The 20,535-nt window shown below is 32.2% G+C and overlaps 4 protein-coding genes across 6 annotated transcripts in view; 3 read left to right on the forward strand and 1 right to left on the reverse strand.

Annotated features, from left to right (window-relative positions):
• Window positions 1-20,535, forward strand: part of LOC125815441 (uncharacterized) — a 426,658-nt gene that overhangs the window by 397,681 nt on the left and 8,442 nt on the right. The gene's annotated exons all lie outside the window — the stretch shown is intronic.
• The window catches only part of LOC125815227 (glyceraldehyde-3-phosphate dehydrogenase, cytosolic), a 613,914-nt gene that overhangs the window by 177,829 nt on the left and 415,550 nt on the right, over window positions 1-20,535 (forward strand). The gene's annotated exons all lie outside the window — the stretch shown is intronic.
• LOC125814783 (probable LRR receptor-like serine/threonine-protein kinase At1g67720) lies at window positions 941-7,640 on the reverse strand. The gene is made up of 15 exons (XM_049494226.1): window positions 7,455-7,640; window positions 6,103-6,640; window positions 5,261-5,772; window positions 5,007-5,139; window positions 4,702-4,773; window positions 4,562-4,630; window positions 4,383-4,454; window positions 4,142-4,210; window positions 3,605-3,765; window positions 3,261-3,514; window positions 2,803-2,929; window positions 2,646-2,711; window positions 2,366-2,552; window positions 2,152-2,284; window positions 941-1,456 (listed from the first exon to the last, which is right to left on the reverse strand). Exons 1-15 carry the CDS (start codon window positions 7,522-7,524, stop codon window positions 1,139-1,141), a joined length of 2,781 nt encoding a protein of 926 aa, XP_049350183.1. The 5' UTR covers window positions 7,525-7,640; the 3' UTR covers window positions 941-1,138.
• LOC125815335 (E3 ubiquitin-protein ligase AIRP2-like) lies at window positions 16,020-18,537 on the forward strand. Its single transcript, XM_049494789.1, has 5 exons — window positions 16,020-16,128; window positions 17,012-17,174; window positions 17,313-17,379; window positions 17,849-18,083; window positions 18,162-18,537. The coding sequence occupies exons 1-5, from the start codon at window positions 16,046-16,048 to the stop codon at window positions 18,367-18,369; spliced, it is 756 nt and encodes a 251-aa protein (XP_049350746.1). The 5' UTR covers window positions 16,020-16,045; the 3' UTR covers window positions 18,370-18,537.

Raw genomic sequence — 20,535 nt, forward strand, 5'->3', positions numbered from 1 at the left:
TCGTATTTGTATATACAATTTTATCTCGCTTTATACATACACAAATACATTTTATACATTTGTGTTTGTATAAAAGCGAGAGAGGTGAGGGAGAGACTAGCGAGCGAGAAACCTAGGGAGAGAGGCGAATGACAACTGTTTGCTACGGGTTACAATTAAATCAAACTGTGGTTATATCATTTAATTTGAATTAATAGTTTGCTATATACAATTTTTCCCTTAAATAAATGAGTCATGTATAATTATGTATGTATATGATGATATACATTGATATATATATTATATATATAGTAGTATTGACATATTTAGCTTTGAAGTATAGCATTGGTGAGCAGTTCTACTCTGACCTCTCCAAAATATTTTCAGACCTATCAGGACCACAAGATTTTCTAGTCGCATATAATTTTTCATTGGATTTGTTACCTTAGTCGATCTAATTCTATGAGTGTAGTTAAAGTTTCTATATCATTTAATGACGTGTATAGGTCCAAATTATTATTCTTTTGATTCGAGTGATCAACAATTGATCCAAGTATTCTCTTCATCTCTTCTTGATCTCGTTATCCTTGTCAACACTTGTTGAGAATTATCCTTAATACACTTCACTTGATTTATATTCTTACCTTTTTGTTTCTTAGTTGTGCTAGTTTTAAACTTTAATATCTAATTACAAAAGAAATCATATGTATGAAACTTTTTTTTAACACAAAAGGCTTTGTGGATGTAAAATAATTGTAACCTTTGTAAGTATATCAATGTATACACCGATATACATTGATATATTGTGTACAACTCACATTTTTAGCTCTAAATTTTAACTCCAAACTAGTCCAAATTACAACAAGAAGTAGAAGATAGAGGATGAAACATTGCTCAATGATGCTACTTTCATGCAACTTAGAGGTATATGGTTAGATACTGTAGTTTCTGAGTTGAGACATAATGTACTGACTATTGCCCCCCAAATATGATTCACTTGTTAGTGTGTAACATCCTATTAATGTCTGTGTTAATGTACAGTTACAATAATAGACATTATGTACTAATGTACATCCAAAAACCAAAATTAAAGAAGCAAGGACATAAACCAAGAAGTTTAAACACTAGTGATTGGCAATTGTTCTTTTTAGTTACTTGTTCACCTAGCAGAAGGGGTAAGTGAGCTATTGGATATGTCAGGGCTTTCTACGTCGAGGAAGCTTGTTAAGAGTGTCTTTCTGGAAGATTGAGCCTTTGAACTTCCTGATGAAGACAGTTTATCAATCCCCTTTTCGATCTTGATTGCATCCTGTATGGCTGATAGAATTTCATGCATTCTTGGCCTGGATGTGCCATGCCTTTCCACACATTGTATTGCAACTTCTGCTATTCTCCATACTGACTCAACTTTGACATGTCCTACTAGTGCAGGATCCATGATACTTATCACGTCTCCTTTGCGAATCAATGATCTTGCCTGCAAAATATTGCCAGTCAGATCTGTTGAAGCATAACATAATTAACTTAATAAAGTGTGTTCTATCTAACAACTTAACAATGAATTTATTTCAGCAGATTGTATTGTATTCAATTTATTTCAGTTTTTCTAATTAGCAACTTCATAACACTCCACAACATTTTATTGGCATGCATACTACAGCTCATCCAGAACTTGATAGCGTATCTTCTGCTTCTATCCAGAGAAAAGAACCATGTTTTTCGTCTTTCGATTTTTTCTCAGACAGACAGAACTTTATGTGTGGTGATTCACCACTATACCAGCATTTCAAATCATTAACTTTTCTTAAGTTCATTTCCTGAATCCTTTATATATCACTACAATAACTATCCACCCTGAAAATTTATATTCCCCTGATCAGCTTCTTATTGATTTCTTGTGTTTTGCTGCACTTTCTACTGAGCTGGCTTTGGCTTTGATAGTTATTGTGATTTTTGTAGAAGAGATATCTGAATTTTTTTATATGCATTATGAAAACGTGATGCCGGTGGGTGATATTTACAACAGCTATTCCTCAATTTCAAACAAGTTGGGGTTCGCTATATGAATCCTCACTGGCCATGTTTCCCTGCTGAAGCTCAACTATATGTTATTATCACAGTGGATGGCATAGCATCCCTGAAATGTATAGAAAGAAGTATGATAAACTTTACCCAGTGAACAATGCTCCAATCAGCACCATATTCCTCAGAAGAAAAAGGCTTTCTTCCAGAGATCAATTCCAAAAGGACAACCCCAAAGCTATATACATCACTTTTCTCTGTCAATTGCTGATTTGCATAGTACCTGTTGGAAATGCAGAAACATGAGGACAAAGAATGAAAATCACTAGCAAAATATTCAGTCTCATGATAGATTATGGCCTACTCAGGATCAAGGTAGCCGACAGTTCCTCGTGCCACGCTTGAGACATGTGTTAAATCTTCTTCAGCTTGCCTTGATAGTCCAAAATCAGATACTTTTGCTCGCATATTTATATCTAAGAGAATGTTGCTAGTTTTCACATCTCGATGAATGATAGAGGGGTTGCATCCAGTATGTAAGTACTCAAGGCCTACAAGGAGGCTGAAAATATTATCTTGTGATTCCGGACTAACTAGGAGAATACATACTTCTAAGTTATTGACAATGAAAAATTTCTGGTAACCTTTGGCTGCATCTTCTGCAATATTAAGACGTGCTAGCCAGTCCAAATGCTTTTTATCAGTGGATTCTGTTCACAAATATGTGGTGTGATGTTCAGTTCAAGAAGGAAATAATGCAGAAAAATGTAAAGCAGTTATAGTATACATAAAGGGGCAGACCAGTTATATGATCTCTCAAAGTTCCATTATGCATGTATTCATAGACAAGCATACGTTGATGGTCATCCTCATAGTATCCGATCAATGGAACCAAGTTTCTGTGATGGATCCTTGACAAGAGAGCCACCTGCAAGTATGTTATTTAACAAATGGTATAAATTTTCAACCAAAAGTAATATCATATCAAGTTGTGAATTTTCTAATTTGTACAGGAATGAAATAAGCAACAGGAACAATTTCTTTAGTCATGTCTTATAATGTATGAAGTCTGACTTATGATCAGTTTTACACCGTGTCAAATGTGTTAGCTTAGACAATTTCATAGTCCTTATTACCATAGCTGTGCCAGCTGCTATTATTTGGGCTTAAAGTCAATTAGCAGCTTAGATAAGCTACTCCAAATAGAAAATTAATATGTTTTATTCAGATGATACCAAAGTATAGCAACCTTAATATACCTCTGTAGCAAACTGTTTGGTTCCATGGCTTGATGAATCTGCCATAGTTTTGACAGCAACTTCTTTCCCATCCCTAAGTCTTCCATAGTAAACAGGTCCAAAACTTCCCTTTCCAATTTTCTTTGAAAAATTTTCAGTTGCTTCTTCTATCTCAGATTGTGGGATATAGTATGCCACACCTTCATCCATTAAGGATCCACCTCTTGCCATTGAACAAGTTGTTGACGGTTTAGCGTTTGTGCGCATAGATTCACCTGGGAGGTACAGATGAAATGATTTATATGAAAAGGTGTCGGAGCAATAGAATTAAAAGTTAAGATCAGACACTTAAGGATTTGTATCACCTTTTTGATGAGATACTTTTGTTCTGAAGTGGCATAAAAAGAATATACTGACAGCAAATAGAACCAATATAATCACAAGTCCTCCAATTGAAGCTCCTAGTATCACTTTGTAACGTGTACTATGCTTTGACTCGGGTCTTAGATTAGGATTTCCTTCATGCCTGTGAGACATGGAACACATTTTTAAGTGACGTTCATTTCCTGATTGTAACAGATCTTCCATCAGTGCACACACATCCATGTGGTACTCCGAAAGTTACAAGAAAATTTCTCTTTCTTTTACTATGTTCAAAGATAAATGTACATGTTACTTCCTAGTTTTCACTTACAAGAAATTTATGAAAATTCATGAATTTTATTTGCTCTCTTCCTAGCATAATGTGACATAAAAAATGAAACTTTGTTTATGATATAGATATCCAAACTAAGGATTATGATCAGTCTATAGTAAAATAGCTACTTTGATCTAGTTGCTAACATATTCTCATGGTATATTATGGGTACAACAATCCAGTACAGAATTAAAGTTATACTTACTTGAAAGTTACTTTTCCTGTTAATAAAGATGACGGTATTTCTCCGGTTAGGCTGTTATTCTGTACATCTCTGCCACAAAGAAACAAAATTTCCAAAATTGATACAAGGTGTTTTATGACAGTAAAAAATATAAAGAAGACTACCAACTATCCATGTTGGATACTCAAAATTTGGAGTAGCCAAATTTGAAGCGTTATACGCTAAATAAAGTTAAGATTTTGTTATCCAGATCACAACATACAGTTCTAATAAGCTTGGTAAACCTCCAAGGTATGAAGGTATTGGACCAGTCAACTTGTTGTTCTCAAGATGTCTGCATGTTGACAAAATACAACAATCTAGTTAAAAAGGAAAAACAGAAAGGAGAAAGATTTACTTGTTGAAGTGGTAGTAATAGTGATCCACTAGAAAAGATCTTACATAATTCTCAAATTAACAAGATTGCTCATATCAGGGATTGGTCCGGTCAGGGAGTTTCCATCCAACCACCTAAAGAGTAGAAAATATGAGGAACTGAAATAGTAAGATTAAAATTTGACTTGTTTTATAAGCAGACTTACAACTCTGTCAGTCCTTCCATATGTTGTAGCTCGCGAGGAATTTCACCCATAACATTCTTTCCTGACAGTGTTCTGATGAAATTAAAGTAAAATATCAAATTGACTGGGAAAGACTATACTTTAATCACTGATCTGAGTTTCCATTTCTGTCTAATGCTGTGTTAAAGTTTTATCATCTCTTATCTGTAACTGACTGTCGGGTTATAGCAGGACAGTGGGTAGTAGTAGTTGCAAATAATGTCCTTTTGTTTTCTTCCTGTGACTAGCATTATATCCATATATCATATAGTAGCAATATAACTCACATTTTTGTGATTCTTGGTGGACTAGTTGTGCTGCAAGTCACCCATTCCCATTGTGTAGGTACACATGGATCACCGTCTTCATCTGACCAATCACTTCCCAATGACATAGAGCGGAAGGCGTTGAGAGTACTCACTTCCAAGTAGAAGCTTTAAATAAATTAGCTATTTTTGGTAAAAATATGCTTAGAAGTAGAACAATTACCATATATGGATAGAGAGAAATAACTAGACTAAACATGGAATGGTCATTGTACCATCTTGTTCATCGGTCTTTGTAGCAATTTGCACGTATCTACATATTTCCATTGCACTTAGTAGTGGACCTCGAGTTGAGTCAGGAGTCTTCACAAAGGAGAATGACAGTATAAAATCCAATGTTATGTTCATGTAGCTAGGTTCATACAAAGTATAACTTCCATTTGCATTCTCTGCTATATTCACCACAGCATTGCTGTAGTCCGGAACGTAAGGGTGCTCCATTTTAAACTTCCTGGTCTCATTCATCCCCAAATCTTCAATCTCAGCAAAGTATGCAAAAGCTCGTGCATTCGCTGGAAAGTCATCAAGATTCAGCCTATAGCTGAGCATTCCTTTAGTCCCAACTACTGCAGTCTGCATTACTTTAACGGGCGGGTATTCTCTAGTGTTTGTATCTATGTACTTTGTTGTGTTGATTCTTTCTGTTCCTGCAGCCACATCTACTAGAAAATTTGGCCTTTTTTTAAGATCCGAATCCCATATACGGTCATAGGGATCATCAGGATACCTGTGAGACAGATCTATTCATGTTATGATCTTGTGAGAGCTGAAAAAGTCAAAACATATAGTTTATCTGCTTTTGTATCACCTCACAAACAGCAACAACTATGCCTCATTCCCAAGCAAGTTACGCTATATGAATCCTCACTGATCATTGTCGCTCCATTTAAGTGCATATTAGACCAATATTACAATTAAAAAAAAAAAGATGCTATAAGTTCACTATATTTTCTATTGGCATATAAATTACTAATAGGACTAAAAGACTCTTAAAAAACGTAGGATCCAAATAGAACGTACAAGCATGACTAAAGCATATTCTCAAAATTTACTATACCTTATAGGTTCCTTGCTTTGAGCTCCAAAATCTACTCTTGCTGCCACTTTTAAATAAAAGTTATCTTCATAGTCTGTGGCATACATTGACAAGTTTAGAGGTCTCAGCTCAAGAGTAGATATGAAGGGGGACTCTGTTGTTGCACAACACAAGCACACATCGATAGAGTTTGAAGGTGCTCTTATGATCATTTCGTTCACATATATCCTTGAAGATTCTGAAATGGTTATAGTTCCCCATTTAGTTGCATCCAAGTAGAGCTCAAATTTGGGGTATGTTCCCTCTGCTGCAGGACTTCCATATAGAAATGTTGCTCGGACAAGATATCGCCTTCTCTCCTTGGTTTTTAAAGTATAACAGTATTTGTTGCTGTCTGCTGGAAAGTCTCTGCGCCTTTGATATTGTTGTGAGTTTACATTTGCATTCACTACCACAACTGGTTTTCCTTGCCCCATCATTCCAGCATCTGAAGTCCATGCTAATCCTGTACTCGTGTCCGTATAATTGCTTGCACTTCCACAGTCTATACTTACAAACTCTGCATATTTAAACCTTTAGTTCATGAACAAGATTGCCACTCATTTATCTTGTCCTAATAAAAATCAAGTTACTTGTAACTATGCCTCAATCCCAAGCGAGTTGGATCGGCTATCAGCTACATGAATCCTCACTGTCTGTTTAAGCTCATCTCTTTTCTTTTTTACCCCTCCCTAGGAGCTCCCACCCTTTTTTGCTTCCTTTGGTGACTCGAACCCACAACCTTAGTGGTCGATTGGTAGCTGATTAGAGTTATGCAGGTATTAATAATACATAAATTAGTTATGAGGAAACCTATGTATGTATTGTTTTATGCACGATTTAGTTATGCCTCTCTGACTTATTCTACCTTCTATAATTCTTAAAATTATACATAAATTCCCTCGTAGCTTATACATGTATTAGTTATGCGAAGTTCTAAATTACAAATCATACATCATGATAATTTTATACATGACATGGTAGTACTTATGCAAGATTTAACACCTGCATAACTCATTTTCAAATCAGCTACCAAACAACCACTAAGGATTAGAGGTGAGGGTGCTTTTCATCCGAGCAACTCCTTCTAGTTATTTAAGCTCATCTAGCTCCCACTAATATTATACCAAAAGAAGAAACACTAGAAGTTCACTATCTATATATATAAATTAAAAAAACCCTCTATCTTGACCTAATGAAAATCAAGTAGAAAATGTCTCTCTGTGGCAATTTTTTTTTATTCTATTGAAATTCAGGTTATTTGAAGCCAAGATTGATTTTTTATTTCAAGATTATGTGGTATAGTAAAGGGTAAAGATGTAAAGAACACATACCTGTTACTTGACACACAATTGCTGGAGTGAAGCAAAGAAGTACAACAAAGGATTGTAAAACAAAACCCATGGAAGATGACAGAAGAAGAAGAAGATAAGTTGTGTTTTGTTTGATAAACTTGAAGTAAAATATTTTAGTATTTAGTGAAGTTCAAGACTCTCTAAAAGTGGATCTTAATTGATCTTTTGTTGGTTTACCTTTAACTTTTTTGTCATTGAGGTGTTTTTATGTAATGTTCACTCACATTCCTATGTTGTTTTTTCTTTTGAATATTTTGAAATTTGCTTTTTCCAAAGGTAGATGGAATTCAACTTCATCTTTCATCTTCAACTTTTTCACTTTGCTTTGGGAAAGAATTTTGAGTCATGTTGACACTTGACACCACTGCAAATGGAAAGCAAGTAAAACAATATTTGTCCATTTTTATTAATTTCATTTTTTTTCTCTATTTAAATTTTGTTTCTTCTTTTCTTCTAGTTGATTTGACCCAATCTGTAATATAAAAACATAAAATCAATATGTTCTTTGAATTGATCTAAGCTGGTATTTATATCTTTCAATTTCGCGTGTATATAAGTGGATACTTGAATTTATACTTTTTTCGTTTAAAACAATGACTTATTTTGATTTGACACGAAATTTAAGAAAATAAAGAGATTTTTTTAAAATTTTGTGGTCTTAAATTAAAGTTATATCAAATATATCAAAATGTCTTTTGTTCTTGTGATCTTAAACATGTCGTGTTGAAAGTTAGATTTAAAATATTGTCATAAAGGGAAGCAATACGCAGTTTTTTAGACAGAATTCCAGGGATTTTCTCTATTTAAAGTAGGAGATAGCCGGGTATTCCCACAGAAAAGTCTTGCTCTGGCTTGCCCAATTGAACGATCATTCTTTTTAAAATAGACCAAGAAAGAAAGTAGACCAATTATTTTAAACGAAGGGAGTATATCTTAAACAAGTTTACAAGAATGTCCTACGTGACACAATACATATAAAACGTGAATTTTCATGTAGAAATTAGAATATATGTGTTTACTTGATCAACTTTATATAAATTTAAGTATTAATTTATACACATTCAAAGAACATAAATATTAGTTGAACCCGAATTAAAAAATATGTTTACTTATTATGTCAAATATAAATGGCAAAAATTTCTTTTTAACAGTGGTGAAAATCACAAGCTCACAGTTTTTGCTTGTGGGGTTCATGTCATTAAAGGAAAAATGATTGTCTTATTTATTGATGAATGATTCTTTTTTCTTGATCAATATATTATTGTGATATTGGATATGGATGTAGGATGAAAATCTGGCCATGCAAACTGCAAAAGCATCTCTTTTTTAAAAAAAGAAGATAAAAGAGAATCTAATAATCACATCATCTCTCCCTTTTGCTTTTGGTAGCAACACATATAATCTTTTTTTTCTGTCACTTTTGGCCCAACTTGCCTTTAACTTTTACTAGTTTTGATAAAAAATGCAGAATCAAATCATGACATGTAAACTTCAAAGTTTGTCCTTGTGTCTTGCAAGATTAATGCTTCACCTTTTTCTTCCTCCCTCCCCCATAATCTTAGGTTAACCATTGGGTGGGGGTGGGGGTGGGGGGCTATAAATTTTCATAGTTGTTACAAATATTTCAATATACTACAAATGGTTCAAAAGTATTTTATTTTTATTTATTAAAAATTAAATTTGATGAGACCTTGAAAGCTGCTTTTTCAAGTGTTAGTAGCGAAACGTTCTGTCAATCGAAAAAGGTTTTTGGGTTCCTCTTTTTTACCTATTGGTTAAAAATGATCTTAATCCATTAGAAATGATTCACATTTGTCCCTCGTTCTACCTATTAAATTTAAAATACATTTAGCATATTGAAAATAACTCAAAAATATATCCTAATTCTATGTATATAGTATGTCAATAATAATTGGGATCTTGAAAAGGTATATTCTTTTTGCTTGAATAAATTATGGGGGGGGGGGGGGGGAGAGGGGGGGATCTAATTGAGATGGTAGTTTTATTTCATTCAATAAGAGAATAACACATAATAAATATTTTTAAAAAATAAATAAATAAAAAGAATTTTGTTAGTTTCAAGGGTATAAGTGAGCTTAAAAGGTGAATTGAAGGATATTTTTTGATTAAAAAAATGAAATGAAGGGTATTTTAAAACATTTTCCTATAATTCAAGCTTACTTTTCTTTTTTACCCTTTCCCGTATTTAAAAAAATACTGTCTTAGTCACTAAAAATGAGAAATTTCACTATACTTGTATGCACACAAAAAAAAAATTGTTGATTTTTTTCGTTTAAGATGTTTCTTTAGAAAAGTGTAAATACAATATCACTTGACATAAATTATACAAAAATCTTAGCAAGTCTAAAATTGTTAACTAATAGGGAAAAAAAGGTATATAACTAAGATATTGATAGTACCAGTAAAATGGATCATCTCGAGTGGATGTTGACTGAAGTCAACTTTATGTTTTTAAACTTCAAAATTTTATTCAATGACCCAAATCACTCTCGAATGCTTTGGGATTCGAACTAATTGTCCAACTAACTCAAAAATCACCTTTCAGATTAAACGGATCTGTCAGAATTTTATTTTCGACTCGTTTATTTGAAAATTAATTTTGGTCAAATCTTCTAATTTTTAAACTTCCACAATTGAAATTTTTTCTTGAAGAACTCAACCACCCTAGTAATCGTGCAACTCATCCTTGCAAGTCACAAAAATCATATAGAAGCTACAAAAAAAAAGAGGGAGGAAACAACACAAAAAATACATAGAAAACTCAAAACGATTATAAGAGTTGTTACAACAGACAAAATTTCTTTGAGTGTAATTGTATATATCTTCCCTAGATAATTTATGTGTATATCCATGTATGCATGTGTGTGATACACATGAATATATAGTGATATACATATGTCGCAGAGACATTTTTCAAACTCATTTAATCTACAAAAATTGACTACAAACCAATTCAAAATCATTTTTAATTTCCTTAAATTTTGTATAAGCTTGCGTACTTCCGTGTATATGCATGTATACATGTGTGTGATACACATGAATATATAGTGATATACATGTGTCACATAAACATTTTTCAAACTCATTTAATCTACAAATTTTGACTACAAACCAATTCAAAAGCATTTTTAATTTCCTTAAATTTTGTATAAGCTTGCGTACTTCCAACATATTCCAATCTCAATCACTAAAAGAACTATTCTTCATAAATCTTAGTGAATGTTGTGTATCATTAATAATTTCTTGTTAGTAAACAATGATAATGATATTCTATTTCATTGTTTTTCTTCTTCATTTTCTTCATAAATTCTCTCATAAGGTTTGAAGAGAGAAAATTAAAAATATATCGTGCCATTAAGGATCTCAGATATTTTTGTATCAAGGATTCAGATATTTGAATAGTTTAAGTAGCCTTAAATCTATATTAAATTTAAGGTATATTTGAGCCAAAAAATTTAGAAATATACCGTGCCATAGAAAATCTCGGTAGTGGTACATCACACCTCAAAATTAATAATAATTTTTCATGCACACGCACGCGCGTGCGCGCACACACATATGTAACTTGGCTAGTTAAATGAAATAGAAAATTCTACAAATATATTGTCTAGCAGTTATCTACCTTGACGTAATTATATGAAATAGAAAATCTCATAATAACTCAAGGTTATAATAGGAAAGAATTTTTTTTGTAGGGTTTTAAACCAGACACAAGATTAGGTGGGAAGTAATGAACCAAAACACGTGATAAAAAATAATTCATATATTACTAATTCAAACATTACTAGTCTTTGCATTACTAATCTATGTGTTACTGTTCCTTGCGCTATCAATCTTTGTACCAATCGACCACTTAGACTAGGGGTGTGCATTCGGTTTTTCGGTTTGGGTTTTTCGGTTTTGAAGAAGTGTAACCCAATCCGAATCAAAATAAATTTGGTTTGGTTTGGATTTTTTCGGTTCGGTTAATCGGTTATGTCAATAGTTAGAAACATAACATAGTTATATTTATAATATTGAATTTCTTAAATATACTTTTAAATATAAATCACAAGTAAAACATAAAACACAATACTTAAAAGTATATCAATTATAGATGTCCAAACATAAAAAAAATAAACTAAAATGAAAATAACTAAAAAGGGACAAAAGTGGTTAACTCCAACTTAATTCTAAACATATATATATATATATATATATATATATATATATATAATATAATTTGGTTTTTTCGATTTTTCGGTTTTCATTTTTCTAAATCCGAAACCAAACCAAAAAACCAAACAAAGTAAATTATAAATCCAAAACCAAACCAAAAATCCAAAAAACCAATCTAAATTAGGATTCGGTTTGATTTGATTTGATTTCGATGTAATCCAAATATTGCACACCTCTACCTTAGACTAATGGTAAAAAAAATTACCCCTCATGTATAATATTGATAATTACGGATATAATTTGATAAGTTGGGCCAAAATAGGTAAATTAGATGAACAAAGGAATATGAATCTAATTTTTTTGTTCCAATTTTGCTCAATTTTGGACCGTATTGGACCGAATTATACTTCAGAGCTACTTTTTTGATAAATTATAGCTCATCAGATCCCTATAGCTAATATATATTTTAGGGATAAGACACAAGTATTTCCTAAAATTATGATCGAAATTTCATTTCAGAGACACCTAAATTTAATTAGGATCCTATTACTCTCTAAACTCATTTTTTTCGTATTTTTGTGTACCTTTTATACTGACGTGGCACCTTCAACCACCCAAGTTAGTTGTGTTTGTACACACACTCGCCTGTTACGTGTATAATTTTTTTTAATTTTATGTTTTTAATTTAAAAAGATAATTAATTTTTTTTAAAAATAATATTTTTATTTTCTTTATCTTGTATTAAATTAAGTTAATACACAATTTTTAACCATGTGTTGAAACTTTTTTTTTTTACCTTCATTCATTGTTTTTTCTCTTTTATTTTCGATTGATTTTATTTTCTTTGTCTTTCGTTTTGATTTGATTTCAAATTTAATTTCAAATGTCTTGTATTTAAAATAAGTTAATTTTGAAAAGAATCCCTATATTTTATTTAGGAAAAGAATGCTTGTAGCCCAAAAATGAAACTATTTATGAGCGCCTACCCCTTATTTAGTACTTCTATTTTTAACTATCATTACGTGTTTACATACATCAAAGTATAAATATACTATGATGATATCAAAGAGGACGAAATAGTGCTTCAGTGAAAACACTACTCAATTATTCTTTGATACTATTAGAATATAAAAACTTTTATGACATCAAGGACGAGCAAACATTATTTCAGTGAAAAGACTGTTCAATTACTTCTTGATACCATTAGAGCATATAGATACCATCAGTGTATATATATTTTGATGATATCAAGAATGAAGAAGCGGTGACTTAATGAATAGAACAAGGGGCAGTCGGATAAATAATTTGAGTCGTGAGTTCAACCAGGATAAACATATTGGGCTAAGTTCAATTTAAATAAATATTTGGCTAATGAGTCTAATTTGTATAGTTTTCCCTATGTTGAGTTCTCTTTTTTCTCTCCCAATTTTCTCACGACACAATTTCATTTTCCGTAGTTACGAATTTACGATCTTTACTATAACAATAATGTCCGACTGTTGCCTTCAAGAATTATCTCCAAAACATGTATAATATGTGTATAATAATTGTATACCGTAATGATAAATTATTTTTACAATAATGATACTGTTTTGATATATATGATAGTACTTATTTCTGTACAAATACAGTAATGATACATATATTATACAATGATGATATAATTTTTGTACACATGCGCTTTCATGCAATAGTGAGTATATATATATATATATATATATATATAACTTGCGGATATCTCATACATTTGGGGGCTAATTACATTCTATTTCAAAAGTTTTTTCAATTATAAAAATTCCGATTTTTTCATTGCTATCGGAAACATTTCTTGGTTGTCTAATACATTGCAAATGATACATTACTTAATGGGAGGGGTGTATCCGAGAAGGGATAAGGATGTATCCAAGGGGGATAACGATGTATCCAAGAGGATAGGGATGTACTTGAGAAGGGATGAAGATGTATCCGGGAGAGGATTTTATATTTTTTTAAATGGTAAATTTTTTTAGAGATTATGATATCTTAAATTGTGTATTTATATAGTTTTTTTGTACCACAGTGATACATTTCTTATAGACTTACTGATATGGAAAGCTTCATTAGTTGAAATCTATGAAAGAACTTAATCCTGAGTAGTGAATCTTTGTTTTGGATTGAAGACTAAGGTTTGATTCTATTTATGTGTTGATTAAAATTGGATCAAGACTCCTGTTTGTGCTTAAATTTATAGTTGATATTATTATTCTTATCAATCTTTAAACTATTTATATCGAAAAATGTATGTTCAATGTAAGGAGATTGTTTATACTATGTGGGAGGATTATATGAAAGAGTAGTACACTACAATAATTTTGTGATAGTTATTATACTTTGTTATGAACTTTTGTTTATTTGGTAAGATTATATAAAGATTGGGGCAATACTATATATACTTTCAAACAATTATATATTGAGATAAGTTTAGAGACCTGCCCACAGGTTTGGCTTCATAACACTCACCTTCCTTGTGATTTACAATATTACACTTGCCTCCCTTATTTTGAGTTTTTGGTAACAATTCATTTAACTTATTAAATATTAATGTAAAAAAATTATGATATCACTAATTTTCCTTTTTTAATATATCCTATTTTGTAAAAAAGCTTAATTGTTATAAAATAAATGTAATATCGTAAACCAGAAGGGAGGTTAATGTTATTGAGTCAAACCTGAGGGGTGGTCTCTGAAATTATCCCTTATATATTTTACCATTAATTAAGAGTTTTCTACTATATATTTAGATACACATATCCCTAAATAATTGCCTATAAATTAATTATTTATATAATTAAACCAACCTAATTTAAGGCTTTCATGTCAATCAATTCTCTCTCATCAATCTCCCACCCATGTCCTCCACCACCATTCTCCGTCTTCCTCCCTTCTCTCCATCATTAACTAAATTTAAATACACCTTCAATTTGCCACATGACATAACTAGTGGGCTCAAATAGGTATATATAAAAATTTATTTTAGAGTTGAATTTTAAACTCATTTAATCAATTTTATTAGGTATTGATTTTATCCTTAATAAGATAATTTAAAATCATTTAATTAACATCATTTAAAAATAATATGCACAGCACAAATTTAACATAATTGATGCTAGTTCTGTAATTTTTTCTTTATATAGTTTGATAAATTGATGGATACAATTCTTACATTTGTTTTGAACCACAAACATTGGGTCAACTTTTTGTGAAAAAAGAGTCTCAAACTCATATAATAATAATAATAATAATATATATATTTTTTTATTAAGTTCAACGGGCTCAAATCATTAAATTAAGAAACATCTCCATTATGTCAAAAACTAAAACAAAAGAAAAGGTTTCGTTGATCCTACTACCCCGATCTATTTTTAATTGTCATGATTTCTTTTTTAGCGTCAAACTATAAGAACTCTTACTAACATTTTATGATGTATTTTTTCATCTTATTGATATACAAAAATTACAATTATAGTACCTTTTGTATAGTTTTGAATATATATATTTTTTAATTTAAAATATCATATTAATGTAATCTAATTTAACTTTAAAAATTAATCAAAGTACTGTCAATCGTCGTTTGGCTTTCAGAGAGTTGGAAACTGGGGTCTGAACCACGGACCTGGACCACGGACCGTGGTCCCACCTACGGTCCTTAGATCCTGCAGTTGGTCAAGACTTTTCTGGGAGTTCTGGGGGGAAGTTGAGGTGACCAACCACGGACCCCACCTACTGTCCGTGGTTCAACCTACGGTTGTGGCACCTGCAACTTCTGAAAATTTGAAATTTTGTCCTTTCTCGAATTCGGGGTGTTACAGTTTCCTTTTTAGCGTCAAACTATAAGAACTTTTACTAACATTTTATGATGTATTTTTTCAGATATACAAAAATTACAATTACAATACTTTTTATATAGTTTTTGAATATCTATTTTTTTTTTTAAAATATCATATTAATGTAATCTAATTTAACTTTGAAATTTAATCAAATTGACTTTCGAAAAACGCAGTATGACAAATAAAAGTGGAGGGAATGAGTAGTAATCAATGAAAATGGGATTAGCCTAAAAACCAAAGCCAAAGCCAAAGCCAAATTAGTTTTTTTTTATGTATATAGGAAAACGATAATTTAAAAAGAAAAGAAGAGTACTTAGGAAAACCACACAAGAGATGACACATATTGAAGATATCCTTTTCTTTACTTAGAGGCTTCAAGAAGGCCAAGTTATAACCATTAAGCTATCCTAACCAACCACTCACTCCTTTTTCCCCTTATTTTCTTCTCCTTATTATTAATAGCTATACTTTGAAAACATCATCCAAAAAGACCCTTTCAAAGTAAAAAAAAGTTGAGAATAAATAATGTGGCAGAATCATAGCCAAAATTCTTCCTTTAGAGAATCCATCAAAGCCCTTGAAGCTGATGTTCAACATGCCAATACTATGTAATAAACTTTCTTTTCTTATTTCTCATCAATTTTTCTTAAGTTAGTTGCACATCATTCTACTTGTTGGGTAGTTTCTTTCGTCTATAACTTAAATTTTGTCATTTTTGATGTAGAAATTTGTGCAAATTTACTTACTAGTAAAGTAGCTCAAGCCTGAATTGTTTCCTTTTCACAACAATTTGTCATTTTTCATTTGCTTGATGTTTAAATTTGGACTTAGGTATTGTTTAAATTTAACTGGCTCAGAGTTATGGCCACAATTGTCATAATTTTGAAATGTTAGGTAATTATATGTGTACTCTCTCCAATAGTTTAAACTTTTAGATGAGATGCTTACATCTATTAGGATGGTATCGTAGTAGACAAAGGTCCTAATTGTACCAATGTGGGTTGTAGTGCAATGGTGGGATTGCTCCAATTTAACTAGAGGTCTCGGTTTCGATCCCTGAGTATGGAAAAAATCTTGTTGGGAGCGCTACCCCTGCCCTGCGGATTTAGTTGAAGCTCCTATGCGGACACCGGGTGGGAAACAAAAAAAAAAAGGTCCTAACTGGAAGTTTTGCCACAGCTAAAGAAAATGAGCAAGAAAATATTTTCACGTGTTTGGCCTATGAAAGAAAAAGTTGGGCCAACACGCGAGGAGAGGCGTGTTGAGATACTATATGATTAAATAATCAAAAGTATGGTCTCTCTAATAGTTTTAAGGTTTTAGAATAGATGGTACACACTTGCTGTGAAGAATTTGCTTTTGAGGTAGTTCAATTTCCTTTCTATAAGTGCTTATTTTGTTCCGTCTTTTTTATAGTTAGATGAACAACAATGGTTTGATTTGAAGAATAGCTAGTTTACAACTGTTTTGTTCATGAGATGTGTTTTGCAGGGCAGCGGCTCTTCCCCGGGATCTCGATGGGGATTGTGTTCAGATGAAAGTTTCCTATGGTTTTCTCGCCCCCTTCTTGCTGTTTCTGATAGAATGGATGGACTATAGTTGTTTAGATACTCTAGCTAGTTGCTTAGGACTCCTTCACATTCTTGTTTACAAGGTGAGCTTTCACTTAAACTTCACTTTTTTTATGCAAATTAAAGGCATTACCTCTAGTTGAGTTCTTGGTTGTCTATGTCCATTTGTTTCACACTTTCACAAAGTGGTGTTTTAGAATCTAAACTAGTCATCTTTGTAGGTTTATGTTGATGGAATGCCAACAATGCCCCCACAAGAAAGGAAGGCCACAATTAGAGAATTCTACGGTTTGTATTCTTTCCTCGTTTGTTCTTCTTTTCGTTTAGCCTACAACAATGGGAGGGAGACAGAAAAGCAAAAGAAATTGAATTTGATAGTTGGAATTTGGTTAATCAATTTGATGAGACTATTCCCTCGGTCCCAAGTTAAGCGGAACTCTTTCTTTTTCAGTCTGTCCTGAAAAGAATGACAATTTTTTTATATTTAGTAATAATTTAACTTTAAACGTCTTATTCTACCCTTAATGAGATGATTTACAGCCACACAAATATTTATGGCTTGTTTTAGACAATAAGTTTCAAAAGTTTTTCTTTCATTCTTAAACTTCTTCGTGCTCACTCGAACGCCATCACATAACTTGTGACGGAGGGAGTACTACTTTTCTCCTTTTTCCGTTGTAACTAATGATTATAAAATGATATCGAAGGGTGTGCCAGGATTTCATCAATGCTGAATAGTTGTTGTAAAATGTTGCAGCCATTATATATCCTTCACTAAAGCAGCTGGAGGGGAATTTAGTGGAATTAATGAAGGAGAATACTAAAGTAACTCAACTCTTGAACACTTCAAATGGAAGAGTGGAAGAGAAAAGACAGTCATGTAAAAGTATTCCGGGAGAAGAAGAAGAATGTGGTATATGCATGGAGACTGGCTCCAAGATAGTTTTGCCTAATTGTAGCCATTCCATGTGTGTTGGCTGTTTCCACGACTGGTACGAAAAGCACCCCGACCCCTTTGCATAAGTACTAGTTTCATAAATGGTTAACAACATTGTCCTGTTATCTGTCAGGTACATCCGGTCTCAATCATGCCCTTTTTGTCGAGGTAGTCTAACGAGAGTAAACTCCAGAGACTTGTGGGTTCTAACTAGTGACTGTGATGTGGTTGATAGCACCACTCTAGAGCAGGAGAATGTAAGGCGGTTCTACCTTTATATTGATAAGTTGCCACTTGCCGTCCCTGACACCAATGTAATGCTTTACGATTACATGATATAGACTTGGAAGTGGAAGCACTATATCATGCATGCATTCTAGCGGACCTACTTCAGCTGAATAAAGGGTCTAACTTGTATTGTACATAGTTAACGAAACTACTAGCTAGCTATCCATACTGCAAACTCAAAGCTACAGAGCCAAGGCGTCTGTGGAATGACTAATCTTCACACATGTCTGCTCGGTGCAGTTATCTGACGAGTTTGAGCTAAATTATTATGTATAGAGTCATGAAAGTAGAAAGTATAGAGATATTCCTGACATTCAACTCAGTTTTTTTTGGAACCTGAGTGTTGAAATGGGAAGACAAAAGACTAAATGTCTTTTGGCAAATTGCTGCTTGTTATGCTTGTACAGTATTTTACCAGTTAAAATAAAGGATGTATGATGGACCATTATATCCCAATGTTCATTGAGGGGAAGAACCAAATTGTTTAGTTGAAGAAACAGAAGGTATGTAGCGGAAAACTCATAGTTTAAACTTCGTTTGTTTAGTCGGAAAGGTAAGCGTAAGGTCTGTATATTCCAGACTCCACTTGTAAGACTATATTATTAGTTTGTTATGTTATTGCTGTATACATGACAGATTTGTTAATGTATTCCTATGTATATGTGATATATAATATAAATGGTCTTTTTTTTCCCAATTTATGTCATAATAATTAAGGTGCACATGTATTCAACTCTAAATCAAAGGTACAATACTTTTTTCAAGAATCAACATAGGTCAGAAATTAAGGTTGTCCTAATGTACTTTAAGGACATAATCAATTATTTGATAGAATATTTTTCCAGCTATGGCTATATACCTATGAAGATATTCATAGCAATATAACCTATATATGAACTATCTATTTGTTTTAGGGGGTGTTCGTGGTGCGGTTTGATTCAAGTTTTGCTTAAAAGAAAATCAAACTATTTAAGTTGATTTCTTTAATATTAAAACCAAACTGGCCCAATATAACATATATTTCTGATTTCGTCGGTTAATATTTTATATTTTACCAAATAATTGAGTAAATCAAACATTACATAAATTTGATGATGATGATGTATATTAAGTTGTGTTTTAATATAATCTCCCTCTTTGCTCAAATAATGTGTGTTGGCGTAGTAAGAAAATTGGAAAATCTAGAGGTGGTGTTTAATTAACTACTGTAGTATATATAGTATAACAAATATGGATTAACAAAGAGATATATTAGTACTAGATTAACTTAAGTATTTCTATTTATACAACACGAATTCAAATAGAATTGAAGAAAAATGAATGTGATAAAACCAATAACCAACATTTATTTGAATTCCAAGTTATAATGGAAATTTTTATTAACGATTTATAACAATCAATATGTATATATATAAAGCTGAATATTAGGCATGCTGATGTGGCGCTCTCTAAGACCAGAAACCTATTTATCTATTTTTTTTTTGTTTTTGAATTTTTATACTCCGTAAATAATTACTATCAAATAATTATTTTCTCCATTTAATTAAACACCTAATGGATAATGGTAACAATCATTACATTAATTCTCCTTTCCCAATTAATAGTCCTTGCCTTCTTCATTGTCACAGCCAATTACGACACGTCAATTGGCCTTCTCCCAAACCCAACCGTTTACCTGCTTAATTAGATAACCTCCTACCTTTCCATCTTCCACTAACAATAATTACTGTATTTAATAGTAATATTAAATTATCCATTTTTTTACTAAGAGTAGTATTTAATTGTTTGTATACATTTTGGAAATCAGAAATCAGAAATCTGCAAAGTCTGTTAAATTAGGTCTTAGGCCTAACTCACACCCCAAAAGCTAGCTCAAAGGGAGGAGGATTGCCCAAGCCTTATAAGGAGTCCACCCATCTCATTAACCACCGATGTGGGACTTTTGTCATTCTTTAACACCCCACCTCACGCCCAGTGCTTAGCATTTGGTGCGTGGGCAATTTTTGATTTTGGGGGCCCCAACATCGGGTGAGACGGGCCCTGCTCTGATACCATGTTAAATTAGGTCTTAGGCCTAACTCACACCCCAAAAGCTAGCTCAAAGGGAGGAGGATTGCCCAAGCCTTATAAGGAGTCCACCCATCTCATTAACCATCGATGTGGGACTTTTGTCATTCTTTAACAATGTCTCTATTCAGAATTGAAATTCACAAAAATAT

The sequence above is a fragment of the Solanum verrucosum genome, unplaced genomic scaffold (genome assembly GCF_900185275.1).
Source record: "Solanum verrucosum unplaced genomic scaffold, falcon-dt-bn FXZP01000085.1, whole genome shotgun sequence".
Taxonomy (NCBI): domain Eukaryota; kingdom Viridiplantae; phylum Streptophyta; class Magnoliopsida; order Solanales; family Solanaceae; genus Solanum; species Solanum verrucosum.

Bases quoted from the DNA above. Each gene is read 5' to 3' on its own strand.
- LOC125814783 (XM_049494226.1), bottom strand. From the start codon at position 7,524: ATGGGTTTTGTTTTACAATCCTTTGTTGTACTTCTTTGCTTCACTCCA. The intron at 4,631-4,701 runs GTAAGTCTGCTT...TCTACTCTTTAG, and splicing joins ATGGAAGGACTGACAGAGTT to GTGGTTGGATGGAAACTCCC. The intron at 2,553-2,645 runs GTTACCAGAAAT...GCCTCCTTGTAG, and splicing joins TGCAGAAGATGCAGCCAAAG to GCCTTGAGTACTTACATACT.
- LOC125815335 (XM_049494789.1), top strand. From the start codon at position 16,046: ATGTGGCAGAATCATAGCCAAAATTCTTCCTTTAGAGAATCCATCAAA. The intron at 17,175-17,312 runs GTGAGCTTTCAC...TCATCTTTGTAG, and splicing joins TTCACATTCTTGTTTACAAG to GTTTATGTTGATGGAATGCC. The intron at 18,084-18,161 runs GTACGAAAAGCA...GTTATCTGTCAG, and splicing joins GTTGGCTGTTTCCACGACTG to GTACATCCGGTCTCAATCAT.